The sequence below is a fragment of the Tetrahymena thermophila genome (genome assembly GCF_000189635.1).
Source record: "Tetrahymena thermophila SB210 genomic scaffold scf_8254600, whole genome shotgun sequence".
NCBI lineage: Eukaryota > Ciliophora > Oligohymenophorea > Hymenostomatida > Tetrahymenidae > Tetrahymena > Tetrahymena thermophila.
This window is the reverse complement of record NW_002476370.1, coordinates 775438-790305: the sequence shown is the minus strand read 5'-3', so window position 1 is coordinate 790305 and position 14868 is coordinate 775438. Positions and strand designations below refer to the sequence as shown.

Sequence of the window (14868 nt, the reverse complement as noted above, 5' to 3'; positions counted from 1 at the left end):
CGTGTATAGGTTTATTTATTTATTTTTTTTTATTTTAGCAACCATATTATATAACATAAATTTTCATTAATCAATGTAAATCAGTCTTTTTTTCAGCTGCTGATTGGTTCTTACAATAAGACATTCTTATTCCAAAATAAAAGAGAATTCAGGCAAAAAAAATTAGATACAGTAGATAAAAATTAGGTTCAATCATTTATTTACTTGTAACATTAATTTAAAATAAAATTATAAAATGGCAAATAATTTTAAATGCAAAAGAGTTTTAATATGATTGGAATTATCACCAACAAAATAATTACCCATTTTTAATTTTCTTTGCTAATCAAAAATAAAAAATATATCAATCAGATTTAAATTTTACTAGATAAATTGCTATTTTATTAGTTAAATAAACTTCTTAGTCTTGGCTTATCCCGGAAATATAATAATTAGAAAAAATAAATAAAAACTGTAATAATATATAAACACTAAAAAAATAGTATACTCTTAATACTTACTGTTTACATTAATTTTAATAAAAGCAAATTACTTTTATCTGATTTGAATGTCTAAAAATTTTGTAAATTTAAAATGATAAATTAACTTTTTAAATATATTTTATTCTTACTTTTCTAAAATAATTGTTAGCTTCATTCATTTTTTGAAAAAACTTCTATTTTATTATCTTTTTCTTTTAACTTTTTTTTAAATGCTATTATTTTACTATTTACAATAAGTATTTGTTTTACGCTCTATTGAATTTTATTAAATGAAAGCACTTAAAAAAAAAATAAGAAGAAGAAGAAGAAATTAGGAAAATTGATGATTATTTTAAATTAACTTTATTTCAAAATGTTTAAAAAAACTAAAAACTGAAAAAATATAAAAAAAAAAACATAAGTCTAGAAGAACTCTTCAATAAGAAAACATACATACATATTTATATTAAATAAAAGCAATTTCAATAAGTATTTAGATAAATAATTTAATTTAAAATATATGATCGATTTGTAAAATTGAATTTTTTACTTCATAATTTTCTTGGTTTGTAACTTTTTTGAAGCAACATAAGTAATATAAGTGCAAAAATCAAGTTAACAAATATCAAAAAAAAACCTAATAGAAATTAAATAATTTATTTAATTAAATTTTTAATATTTTATGGCATGCATATTTTTAAATAAAATGTTAAAGCTATGCTTGAAAATGGAAGAAAAATAGTAAAACTTCAATATAATGAAGTAAAGATAAAGAATATGTAGCCAGACAATTTAGTTATAATTTAAATTTTTATTTTTCAGTTAATAGGTTGGTTGAATTTTTAAACCCCAATATTGATGATAAATAAAATACAAATTAAAAAAATTTAGTAATCATGATTAATTTATGAAATAAAAATTGTGATTAAATAAAAAAAGATACTCTTTCTTTATACTTATTCTCAATAATATAGTAAAGAGAGAAAACAAATAGTTAATTTACATTTGAATATTAATACACAATACAAATACAAATGCAACAAATTTGTTGTAAATTTTTAAAACTTTTTAAAAAATTCTTTATAAATTGATCAAGTAAGTACATATCTATCTAGATTTTGAACTAAAAAATTACACAAACAAAAAAATATTAAATTTTTATTATTTTAAACATTATTTTCATTTATTTTTTAAGAAATTTCTAACTTCTAAAAATACTGCTAAAGCTATTTTAAAACATAGTAAGTTATTGAATTTTATTCATGAATGCATTTTTAGTTCCTTACCAATTAACTTTTACATTTTATTAAGATTTATATTGTTTTGTATGAAAATCTACTTCAACTTAACTTAAATCCTTTTCTAAATTTTTAAAGTCTGACATTCATATAATCTTATCTAACTCACTAAAATCCAAAAAAAAACTTTTATATTCTTTATTTGGTACTTTTTTTAACTAGAGTACCATAAAACGAAGTACATGCACTCAAGATTCCATCAATTGTTGAAAGATAAGCTAATATAAGAGCAAAACCTAAAAAAAAACTTAAAATACCTATTTTCCCTCGTCATAATTAGTTATTTAAGTAAATAGCTTCTCTTTTCATATCCACGTCATTCATTACAGCCTAAGTCTTTTTGATAATTATAATAATTAACACATTTCATAATAACTAATTTTAATTTTCATAAATTACATGTTACTTCACTATTTTAGATGCAGCTCCTAAAAAAAACTGGCGACTATGACATTAAATATTTTTTACAATTTTAAATTTTATTTGTAGTGATGCTAAATGATCAATCTTGAATATAAATACTAATTCAAGAATGGATCCTTATAATTTTTCAAATAACATATTACTTCAAGTTTACCTTCAACTGAGAACTTTAAATTTATCTCACCATCAATAAACACTTTGAACAGAAAACTTATCTTTTCGCTTAATTTTTTAATTTATTTTTACTTAAATTTTTTGAAAGTATTTTTTTTGTTGCTTATTTTTATTAAAATGTTTCTAAATGTTGAAAAATATTTAAATGGCTACTAATTTGATTGTATATTTTCATTTTAATTGAGAATTCAAGGAAATTTAGTAAAAATATCATGTAGGTTAGATGATTATTTTTAAGTATAAAACACATACGAAATAAAAAATAAATAACCAATTAGCATAAATGTATATATATATGTATGTGTATTTACTTATAATAGATTTAAACTTCTAACACATGAATACAAAAAAAAAAATAATTATTTATTTAAATATACAATTTTACTTGCCAACTTTAGTACTTGATAAGTTTAGCATCTCTCTAAATAGGTACCTTATTTTATCCCATATATTTTTTGTAAATTTTCATTTAAAAATTTTATTTTTGAGGGTTAAAAAAATTAAATATTTAATAAAAAATTGTATTTTAAGAGTGATATATTTGTAAATTAAGGAATATTATAAAAAAATTAAATAACATAAAAAATATTTCGTTATCATAAAAATATATATAAAAAATAAGGATATTTTCAATTTAAGATGGTTTATTTTGAATTGATAATCAATATATAATTCATATTCTTTTATTAATCATTTTAATTATCTTCACAGAATTTATAATAATTTCATTTTTAAAAATAAAAAATTTGATTAATCAAATTATTATGAATATAATCTCTAGATCTAAAATATTATTTTTTTTTACATAATTTCATAAAAATAAAATAATTTTTTTTATTTCTTTAATAAAATAATCAATCAAAATTTTATTTTAAAATGAATACAAATTTATTTTAAAAGTGATATTATTATTTATTTGCTCAAGAAAAATCATAAAAAAAGAAAAGTAAAAGAATATGAAAAAATAGTTGCTTTTCCTAAGCTTTTATATAAAAAATAAGATTATTATAATTTGAATGTTTATTTCCCTTTAATAAAATAAGTAGTAAAAAAAAAATTTATTTCCCAACCTTAATCTTATTATCACAAATTAAGATTATTATTAATTTAACTTAAGCATTCAATTAATAATAAAAGTAACAAGAAAAAAGGATAAAATTATCACTCATCTATTTTAACTTTATTTTATTATAAAAAGATATTTTTTAGCTTGGGTAATTTAATATAAACTCCAAATTAAAATAATATTACTGTTTTTAAGACAAATTAAAAATTGAATAGATGAAATATTTTCATGGCTTTAAAGATCTTCTTCAAACTTTTGATGATTTTAAATCAGATAATAATATTTTTTATGAGTAAACCTTTTATTGCTAACAATTTTATTCAAGATAACAGATAGAATTTTAAAATAATAATATTCTTCTAATAGCTTAAACTAAACTTTTTTTCAAGATGAGATTGAGGAATAAAATTATATATTTAAAAATTGATTTTTATTTCATATTTAATGAGAAAATAGAGAAAATTAAATATAGTTTGTTCTAGTTAATTTTATTTTCCCTTTAATTTGTTAAGCTGAAAAATAGGGATTATACATTTTTTTTTTAATACCTGATATTTATTTATATTACAGCTGAATAGGAAAATTACATTATTTTTTATTAGATTTGGTTAAGTAAATAAATTCTTTTATGATAAAAGCAAGCATAAATTAATAAGATTTATTCAAATTACAAGAAAAAAATCCTGTGGTAAATGAGTAGTAACAGCCATTTTATAAAATAAATACTCTTACCAAAACATAAATATAAACATTAAAATAAATATAATTTATTTGGTTTAAAGCTATTTCAAACTAATACTTAAACTTCTCTATTTAAGATTACATTAAAAATCTCTTTACTAAGTTTGACCCTCAACTAAAATGAGTAATTTAAATCGCGGAATTTTTATAGTATAAATTAAAAAATAAATAAATTTAGCGTCAAGTATTAAGGAAACACCAATAAGCTAATTATTTTTTATTATTAACTATTAAGCTCAAAAAAAACAAACCAACTGACCATATTAATTAACAAAACTTTCAACCTATTTTAAAATTTCTAAATAATATCTAAAATCAATAATTTTTTAATTAATAAATAATCTTAAATTAGACAAAATGATTAAAAAATTCGTCTTAGCATTCTTAGCATTTACATAGGCTATCTTAGCTGCTTAAGATCCTTAAGGCAAGCTTCTCTAGGTAGTAGAAACTTTTAGACACGGAGCCAGATACCGTATTTATAATTCTTCTTATCCTAATAACAATTAAATTAATTATGGAGAATTAACTGCTGAAGGATAAAGAATGCACTATGTATTAGGTGTAACCCTTCAATAAAATTATGCTCAAAGTCTTAACTTCCCTGATAAATATGATCACACCTTTATTTATGCCAAGTCTACTAACGTAAATAGGTAAAATTTTTTACTTTTAAATTGTGATAAATGTTCAAATTCTTCATAGTGATCTAAATTATTTTCTTTTAATAATTAGAACAATAATGTCTGCTTACAGCTAACTTGCTGGTATGTTCCCCTTAAATAAAGGCATTGATGTTGAAAATATCAACACCTAATTCATGGTTCCTCCTTTTACTAAAATTGCTGATATTGGCTAGTAAAAGTATGCTTTAGCTGGTGGATAACAACCCATCCCAATTCATGTTAAAGAACAAAAAGATGAGAAACAGTTACTTGGTTACGGCGATGCTTGTAATAATTCTCCTAAATGGAGCCAAAAAAATAAAGACGATTCAGACTGGAATAGAATAAAGGGTGAATTCTAACCTTTGATTGACAAATTGGCTAACAACAAATTCTTCCAATTACCTGCTAATCCTGATTTGGATACCATAGCTCAACTTGTTGATACTCTTATTGCAATTAAATGGGCTGGAGATGATGCATAAAATACATTAATTGCCGCATAAATAGAAGGTTTCTTATTACCTCTTGATGAAATGATGAATCCCAATAATTTTAATGTTATGTGGGTCTAAATGAACTTACTCTACTCTATCTAACTTCACTTAGCCCTTTTCAAGACTGAGCAATAAAAGAAAACTTCAGTTACTCCTTTCTTCAATGAATTGTTAGCTTATTTCAATAATTATTTGAGTGCTAAGGATACTTAAAATCCTTTTTTCAAGTGGATCATGCTTTCTGCTCACGATACTACTATAGCCATGGTTGCTCAAGGACTTAACTTAACTAGCTGGTAATGCATGGAATAAGTTAAAAATCAAACTTTTGCTTCAAATCCTAGCTCTCCTTGCATTTACACATATCCAGGTTTTGCATCTAACATCATTTTTGAACTCTATGAGGATAATAACAAGAAACCATACGTCAAAGCTCTCTACAATGGAACTGCATAACCCTTGTGTGGCACTGCTGACACATTCTGTTATCTTGACTAATTCACATAATCAATTTCTTACTCTATTGTATCTGATTTTGATAAAGAATGTGACAACCCTATTTATGTTTCTAGTCCTGACAGTTCTTCAACTCCTACATGGGCTATCGTAGTTATAGTAATAGTTAGCGTTTTGTTTGTTGGTGCTCTAGGTTATATTTTCTTCCAAAGAAAAAAGATTTTATCTTTACAATCTATCGATAAAAATAGCAATTACTCTTAAATTTGAAAATAATTATTTGGCTTTAATAAAATTTAATAGTAAAAATAACTATGTGTCATTATATATTCTCAAGTATTCTAAATAATATAAATTTTATTTTATTAAATAGAATGCTTATCATAAAAAAACAAATTAAACAAAAAATAACACATCAAAAAAAAAAAAAAATCATTTTTATTTTATGTTAAATTTCCCATAAATTTAATATCAAATATTAAATAAAAAATGTTTATTTTTTTATGTAAGTGTAATTTAGAAATTCTAAATAATTAATTGGTTTATTAAGCATGGAAAGAAACAATAAAGTTAGTTATTTATGCAGAACAAAGAATATATATCACAAAAAGATCTTCTTTCTTATTTTATCTGAGTTAATTTATGAATTAATAATTGAAAAATCTAAATCAGTAGATATTTTATCATCATTTATTTGTACATATTTATTTTATATAGAATTTAAATATTTTTAGCAATTCAATAGATATTACTTAAAAAAGTAATATTTACTTCATCGTTTTAATTGGCATCATTTATTTACTCTCGTTATTTTTGCTTTTTCACTAGGACATATTTATCATTTATTTTACCATTGGTAATTGCTTTCTTCCAATCGCAATTAAGTATTCAATTCTTCCTTCATCTTCTACTTAATTTTAGCTTAAAAACTCATTCCTCACCTGCTATAAGAATTCGTTTCGTGCTGTAGGATCTTATAATGTATAGATGGCCTTCACATAATCCCTATAGAGAAGCCTAACCTTAGTTTTTTGAATAAAATATCTTAAACTTTTATACTAAATTTTCATAATTAATTATAATTAAAAATTTTAGCAAGAGCTCTTATCAGATATTGTAATAAGAAAATCAAAATAATAAAGAAATTTCGCAATCTTAAAACAAATAATTTATCAAAATTTTTTGTAATTGATAATAACTAAATAAATTTCTTCTTTTTCTTCAAGTTTCTTATTTATTTTTGCAATTAGCTTATTTTTTTCTTAGAGGATAATTTATTCAATCAAACAATTTCTTATCCACATTTTTTCATTTTATTATTTTTTTGTTATGAGGAAAAATTTAGCAGAGAGAGGTTTCGATCCTCCGACCTTTGAGTTATGAGCCCAACGCGATTCCACTTCGCCACCCTGCTAATTATAAAGCAAAAGGCTATCGAAATCAAGCCAAGATATTTAAATATTCTAAAAAATATTAATAAATGTATAAAATACTAAAAAAATATCATATTAAAATTAAATTCTTTGAAAAAAAATTAAGTAATAAATACTCTATTAATTAAAATATCAAAAATTTATGTTTAGATAATTAACGTTAGGCAAATTTATTTGACATTTATTAAATAAAAATTTTAGCAGAGAGAGGTTTCGATCCTCCGACCTTTGAGTTATGAGCCCAACGCGATTCCACTTCGCCACCCTGCTAATTCTAAAATTTGAAACAAAAAATTTCAAGGGTATCTTTAAAAGGACTTGTAAGTTTTTAATTTTAACACAAAAATTTAAAAAAATTATTATTTTTTATCATAACTGATAAAAACAATGAATATAATTAATAAAGTCTAATACAATTTCTATAAACTTATTAATTAAAAACAAAATTAATTAAAATATTAAAGTTTAGTTTTATATTTATTCTCAATTAGCCATTGGTTCTTCTAATTATTTATCTTCATCTTAGTTTTAATTTTAATTATAATTATTATATTAAGGTTGGTTCATTTAATTATGGTTATTATATTGAGCTTGGTTCATTTAATTATAATAATAATTTTATAGATATTAATTGTTTTAATCAATGTTTTGTTAATAGTTATTCTAATTATCATAGTTTTAATTTTAATTATTTTAATATCCTTAGTTAGCATAGTTTTCTTGATATTCTTAAGGCATTTGATTAACTTATTAAGGGTTAATTGAAGGTACTAATACTTTCATAAAATTATTGTATTAGTTAGCATCAAATACTTGTTAAGATTGCTAACTTATGGTAGCGTTATCAATACGATAAACATAACATTCGCTTGAATCAGAAATATTATTTTATTGCTGATTTTATTCATCCTGTAGATTTTAATTTGGGCTCAAAATCCTACTCCAATCAAACTTTTTAAATAAAAGACACTTTTATATTTGTTTTTAAATTTTATAATTAATTTACATATTAATCCTTTACAAGCTCTTCTTAATATTTTTTCATCTATTCAAATTCAGAATCATCCAGTTAAAGAGCCCCTCTCATTTCTAATTATTTTAATATTTTATATTAACATTAAATCAAAGTTTTCTCTCTATTTTAATAAATTTTTATTACCAATATTTTCTGAATCAAGTAAACCAAATTATTCCTATCTTATTCTTGATGGTTAATTTTCAATAAATCTGCAAAAACTTTCACTCGAATTCTGCAATTAAATAATACGCAAGTTGGAACCAAGTTTTTATAAACTATTTTATTTAAATATTTTTAGTTTATTTTTTTGTTAAATTTAGCATAATATTTATTTACTTTACTGCTTTTTGCACTCTGGTTATTTTCAAAACACCTCCATCTTCTTCTATCTATTTTTTAATCTAATCAATTTCTTCTTAAGGAGTATCATCAGATACAATAATTTCCCAATTTTCCTAAATTTAACTTTTGTTTTCTTATTCTTGTAACTCTTTTTATTTTTATCTATATTGCAAATAAGTCTCTTAAAAAGCAGAAAGATTTCCTATTATTTTATCTCCTGCCTTTTAAAGGAATCCAAATAATTTCATGAAGCCCTAATTTATTATTTTTTGAAAACTTAATTAAAACTTATACTACACTAATTTATATTTACATATTTAGAAGCATCTGCCACCTATATAGCAGCACTTCCTACAAGCTTTGCTCCAGTGGTTAGTGCTTCTTTAGTCTGTTCAGATAATGGCTTTTTTTCTTCTTCAAATTACAAATCTCTATATACGATTCCTTATTTATCTAAATTATTTATTATATATTAGATATGTTTTTATACTTCTAATTTTGCTTACCTACTATTTTAAACCCTTCTTTCATTAAATGGAGATCTTTTATATCCTTTTAATTATCTTCCAGGTTACTATCATTAAGCCATTTGGCAGGAAACTAGTCATTTGGTTATTATGCGCTCATTATAATTTTAATTTTAATACTTTTTATATCAAAAATTAAAGTAAAAACTAATGTTAACTCTTTCTGCTATTCTATAATTTAATTTTTTTTGATGAATTTATTTAAATTTCTAATTAATTAAATATTCTAATAATATACATACAAACATGCATACAGAGTATTTCTAAAGATTATATTCTTTATTATAAAGCATTTCTTCTCTCATAATACAATCATGCATGCTTATTATCTATTTTACTAATTTTTTCTGATCTTAAAGTGCTATTACCTTATACGGGTTAGATCTATTTTAAATTAAAAAACTATATTTTAATATTAAATTATTTTATTTCAAATCTATTTTTTTAAAAACTTTAAAATAAGCATTCTTTTTTTATTAAACTTTCAATTTTTATCAAAAATTAAAATTTAAATATTATTATTCTTATTTAATCTCAATTAAAATAAAACTAAATGTTTTTCTTTTTTAGATTTAACAAATTTAAGATTTCATAAGATTAAGAATTCCTGAAATATTCCATAAAAATTGCTTTTCCCTTCATTTAATTTGCCAAATATCTTTTTAATTTTTATTTATGTAAAAATATTTCTAATATCTGAAATTAAATACATAGTTATTATATTTGTATTCTAAATTGAAGGGATTTTATTTCAAAAGATATTTAACAATGCAATAGAATATTAAAGTTTACATATTTTTCTCAACTTAAATTAGTACTCTTCATATAAAATTTCAGAGATAGCATTCAAAGCTTAAAAATATTTGCTTTTCAATTAAAAATAAAATTATAAAAGCTGAACTTGATTGAATTAGTAAAAAAAAGTTTAAAAAATATCTAAATTTATAAAATAGTTATAAAAATATTTCCAATAACTTAAAATTTCAAATTATTTATGATAGAAAATAAAGAAAGAACACTCAATATTTAAACAATTAAATAAGAAAGTATTTAAAGATCTATAAAAGATGTACACATTTTATACAAATAATTTGTTTAATATATTTGCTTATATTTATAATTTATTAATATAATTATATAGATTTAATCTACATTTTGTTTAAAACTAAACTATATTTAGTTCTCAATTTGAGAAATCTCCTACAATTTATTTGATTTCGTTGAAGCGTAATTTACAATAACTGTAGCAATCAAAGTGAAGGTCTTTATATGAGAAAGTTAAGGCAGCAACCAAGAACCAACAAATATGTGAAAGTAATTTTCCAGCATTTGCTTCGTTATCATATTGCTTAATTTCATTAATGATATCTTCGTTGGATTAGAACTTCTCATCTTTTAATTACAGGATTGTTTGGTAGAGATCTTAGAGACTAAGATCAGAATATTTGCTTAGATTAAATCTCTCTTCACTTTACCTTTTTTATAATATGGTTGCTATTATGTAGTTGGCAAAAAAGCTGTATCTTTATGAATCTGAAGGATAGAGCTCTTTTTTGAGAGCGAAGAAGGGAGGTTCTTTGACTTCATAGTCCCAAAGCTATTCATTAAAAAAGTTTCCAAATTCAAAAGCTCTGTAGTTGTAGCCAGCATATTCATAATCGAGGAAATAAATTCTTTTATTTTCATTATCAAACAATAAATTTGTTGAGTTTGTATCGTTGTGGCAGAAAACTAAAGGTGTTTTTGCTTTATCCATTGACTGCAAAATATAATCAATCATTTGTGTGGAAAAGATAAAATCAACCATTTTCAACAACTCTTCTTTCTATTCTTGCAACTGTAAATCGCTATTTTAAATAGAATTCTAAACTGCTTCAAGAACTTACTTTCTTTATAAATGATTGACAAATTTCGCTGATGCCTCTTCTTCTTTTAAAATTTTATTTGAGTGGAAAAAAGCAAATAAATGTGCTATTTAATTCATTTTTTGTGGTTGAGTCATTTCCTCTACCTAAACGTGATCAAATGGCCAGAACTCTTCGACTCTAATTTTGTTATCAGCATAGTATACTTTTGGACCATATTTCTAAGATTCTAACATCTTTGCTACTTTCTTTTCTCTTTCTCTATCTTACATTGTTATAAAATAATTAGTGAAAATTTTATAAACTATTGGTTTAGTGATATCTGCTAGCTTAGGGACAGAAATTGAGTAAACGTAGTTTGAAAGTCCACTCAATCTTTTAACCTCAAAGTCAGTCTCTTAGAGGTCCTTCCACTATTCATATATTTCATTTTTGATCAAGTTCCAATCAAACTTTGAAAAATCAATATTTTCCATATTGCTAATTTATGTTACTTATTTAATCTTCTACTAATTTAAAATAATGATATAAAGATAAATTGAATAATAATTGCAAATTTATTGCTAATCCAGGTATTAAAATATGATGAACTGGATAGCATTATATTTTAATACCTAGATTATGTTTAATTTAAAATAAAAAAAGTAAATTAAAATATTTATGAAAAGGGAAGTAAGTAAAATAACTATTCAATAAAATTCATAAATTGAATTTACTATATAAATAAAGAGTATAAAAAGTGTTCAAATATAATATTTAATATTTTTTCTAATTTTTGGGGGTTTTCATTAAGGGAGGGCGTGTAGCATAGAACTTAGTAAAAATATTTTTGAATTAAAATTTACTGATAAATGAAAATATATATTTGGATAATTCAAGGTATGTTTTATATTTAAGATTAATATAAAAATGAGTCAAATATGCTGACTGATCCATTTGTTAGTGACAAAATGTGACTATTTTCTCCTATACTTTTAATTTAAAGTTAGAATATATCAATATTAAAATATATAAAAAATAGTAGATATTTTTGAAAAAAAAAAAGTGATTAAAAAATAATAACAAATGAGTATAGAGCAGTCTATTAGGGAATAAGAAATAGATATAGAGGAAGCTATGGAGAAAGTTGGTTAAAGTCATAAGTACTAAAAGATTGTGCTTATTGCTTCAATGCTTGGATTATTCCTTGTTGCCTACTCATTCATGATGATTACCTACTACCTCAGTCCTCCAGCTTTTGAATGTTTTAAAGATGGTATTTGGTCCTCATGTGATGAAGATAGTGGAGCCTGTGATTCAAATGTTATCTCTCATTTATTGTATGAGAAAAACAGAAGTATATCAGCTGAGCTAGATTTATACTGCAGTAAGAGAATATGGAGAACAGTCATCTAAAGTATGCCATTCTTTGGATGTGTTCTTGGTACTTTAACCTTTAACTTTTTGTCCGACAACAAAGGTAGAACTCTAGCGATTCAAATTTGCTGGACAATAGGTAGTATCTTTTCTCTCATTTTGAATTTTGCAGTGAATATACCAATGTTAATGATAGGTGCTTTTGGTCTAGGTCTAGGTGTTTAGCCTTTAGGAGTCCTTCTTCTTGTCCACAGCAGCGAACTCTCGAGTGGAAAATTTAGAGTAGTAGGAGTAATATTGCTCTAAGTAGTTTGGTCTTTGAATGAAATCTAATATATTTGGATGATTGATGTACTCCCTAATTGGAAATGGTGCACATTCTTTTTCTTCACTCTTCCTTTCTGCATCCTTAATATCTATCCTTTCACTTTTTTGCATGACTCACCAAGGTTCTTGTACTCGAAAAACAGATAAAAATGCTTAAAGACTTTGAATTATATTGCCAAGGTTAACAAGAAGGAATAAATATCAAATGAGGAGCTAACGGATGTTGCCATTAAATATGATAAGATTTATAGCTACTTAGATCTCTTTAGATATAAATCCCAGAGGGTTAACACAATCTTGCTGAATATACTATTTGTTACCCCTCATGTCTTGTATTACGGAATCTAAGTTTCTCTTGATTAACTTGGTTCTTCATTTGGATATAACTCATTAATAATTGGTATTAGCGAGTTAGTGGGATACTTCATCTCAAATCTAATTTCACATAAATATCCAAGGAAATTAGGAACATTCTTTACTATCTTAGTTACTTGTTTAATAAGCATTTCTTTTTACTTCTACTCAATACCTAGTTCTTGTAGCAGTGAATCAGACACATGTTGGTAAAAGATCTTCTAATCTGTCATGTTAGCGCTTGCTAGATGTGTTGTTTCTGTTACTTTTAGTGTGGTTATCATATGGTGTGGTGAGAGTTATCCAACAACATTGAGATCGGTTGGATTTGGTCTAAGCTTTGCCTATGGATATTTTGGAAGTTTTTTGGCTCCCTATGTTGTTGATACCTCCAATAGAATAGGTATAAATCCTATGGTAAGTTTAGGAGTTCTAACACTTTCTGGGTGCGTGGCTGCCTTATTTTTAAAAGAAACCATAGGTCAACCAATCTAATAAGATATACCAGAACTTTAGCAAATAGACAGCAGCAAATAATCTCTACTTCTTAAATGAGAATGTAGTGAATCTGAAATATGGTAAAGTTTAATTAATTAATGACAAGTTAACAGTAAAATCATGGAAAATGAAGCCATATATTTTAAAAAAATTTAAATACAAGAATCAAATGTATTTATTTATTGATAATAAAACTAAATAGTAAGAAATAATTTAATATCACTTTATTTGTTGTAAACAGTCAGTCGTATGAATATTTTGAATATATAAAAATAGATAAAAATAAAATTATGACTTATTTTTATTTTCTTTTATAAATTAATTTCAAGTATTTTTACTAAAAAAACTATTATAATATCAAAAAGAAAAGAAGAGTAACCAAAAATAAATTTCTAACTTACATCATTTTTCAATTAAATTTATTATTTAATTTATCATTTTATTTATTTTATATAAATGCATTTAATTCAATCTAAATTACATGAATAAATAAATAATAAAAAAAGAGAAATTTTTGATTAGCAAATTATTTTATAAATTTCAACAAGAAACAAAATAATAAAGGACATTTAAAATATTTTTTTTATTTACTCTTTGATTTAACGATAAAATATGTTTTATGCTCTTTCCTCTTTATATTTTATTAAAGAATCAAATCATCAATCTACATGTAAATAATGATAAACAATATATATATTACTTTTATTAAAAAGAATTTAATAAAATCAATTAGAAAGATAATATTTAGATAGAATAAATATAATACGTATACTAATTTATAATATGATAAAATCATCAAATAAATATTTAAGTTTTATTCTCACTAGATATTTATTAAATAATTAATTAGAATATATATATTTTATCAATTATTTTTATCTATTAATTATCTTAACCTATTAATTTTTATCTATTTTTATGATTTATTTGTATGATACCGTAAATCCTCAATACTAGTGTATGAATCAGAATCAGTGGAAAGGAAAATTTTTAGGTTTTTTAAAGCACAATCATTCCTCACATTTTTATTTACGAATTTCTAGGTATCGGGGGATTATGGTATATATATATCTTAAATTTTATTGTTAATAATGAAATAGAAATTATTTTCAGAAATATTTTTTTAAAGAAATTAAATAGCAAAATCTTTTAGATAGAAAGATCATATGAGTTTAAGATATTTCAAAATTAATCAAAATTTTAATAAATATTTTAAAATAAAAGGAAAAAAATAAATTAATAATGATGATTGATTATAAAATATATTATATGTACCTGTCAATATTATTTAATAATAAATGATTAATAGATTATAAAAATAAATAAAAAATATTAAATTTATCTAACGATAGAATCAAGATCAATTA

The 14868-nt window shown here is 22.7% G+C and overlaps 5 protein-coding genes across 5 annotated transcripts; 2 read left to right on the top strand and 3 right to left on the bottom strand. All coding sequences in view use genetic code 6, as the record gives it.

Annotated features, from left to right (window-relative positions):
- Positions 1 to 4520: 4520 nt before the first annotated feature.
- TTHERM_00284180 (histidine phosphatase family (branch 2) protein) lies at positions 4521 to 6051 on the top strand (the record flags this gene model as incomplete). Its single annotated transcript, XM_001018271.3, has 2 exons — positions 4521 to 4819; positions 4899 to 6051. 2 exons carry the CDS (start codon positions 4521 to 4523, stop codon positions 6049 to 6051), a joined length of 1452 nt encoding a protein of 483 aa, XP_001018271.1.
- Positions 6052 to 6602: 551 nt separating this feature from the next.
- On the bottom strand, positions 6603 to 7587 carry TTHERM_00284150 (hypothetical protein; the record flags this gene model as incomplete). Its single annotated transcript, XM_001018270.1, has 3 exons — positions 6603 to 6722; positions 6981 to 7273; positions 7374 to 7587. 3 exons carry the CDS (start codon positions 7585 to 7587, stop codon positions 6603 to 6605), a joined length of 627 nt encoding a protein of 208 aa, XP_001018270.1.
- Positions 7588 to 7697: 110 nt separating this feature from the next.
- Positions 7698 to 9201, bottom strand: TTHERM_00284140 (hypothetical protein; the record flags this gene model as incomplete). The annotated part of the gene is made up of 6 exons (XM_001018269.4): positions 7698 to 8165; positions 8221 to 8303; positions 8374 to 8507; positions 8569 to 8828; positions 8888 to 9027; positions 9081 to 9201. 6 exons carry the CDS (start codon positions 9199 to 9201, stop codon positions 7698 to 7700), a joined length of 1206 nt encoding a protein of 401 aa, XP_001018269.4.
- A 1083-nt stretch (positions 9202 to 10284) lies between these two features.
- On the bottom strand, positions 10285 to 11442 carry TTHERM_00284130 (choline/ethanolamine kinase; the record flags this gene model as incomplete). Its single annotated transcript, XM_001018268.1, has 1 exon — positions 10285 to 11442. One exon carries the CDS (start codon positions 11440 to 11442, stop codon positions 10285 to 10287), a length of 1158 nt encoding a protein of 385 aa, XP_001018268.1.
- A 589-nt stretch (positions 11443 to 12031) lies between these two features.
- On the top strand, positions 12032 to 13558 carry TTHERM_00284120 (MFS transporter; the record flags this gene model as incomplete). The annotated part of the gene is made up of 1 exon (XM_001018267.1): positions 12032 to 13558. The coding sequence occupies one exon, from the start codon at positions 12032 to 12034 to the stop codon at positions 13556 to 13558; it is 1527 nt and encodes a 508-aa protein (XP_001018267.1).
- Between the last annotated feature and the right edge of the window lie 1310 nt (positions 13559 to 14868).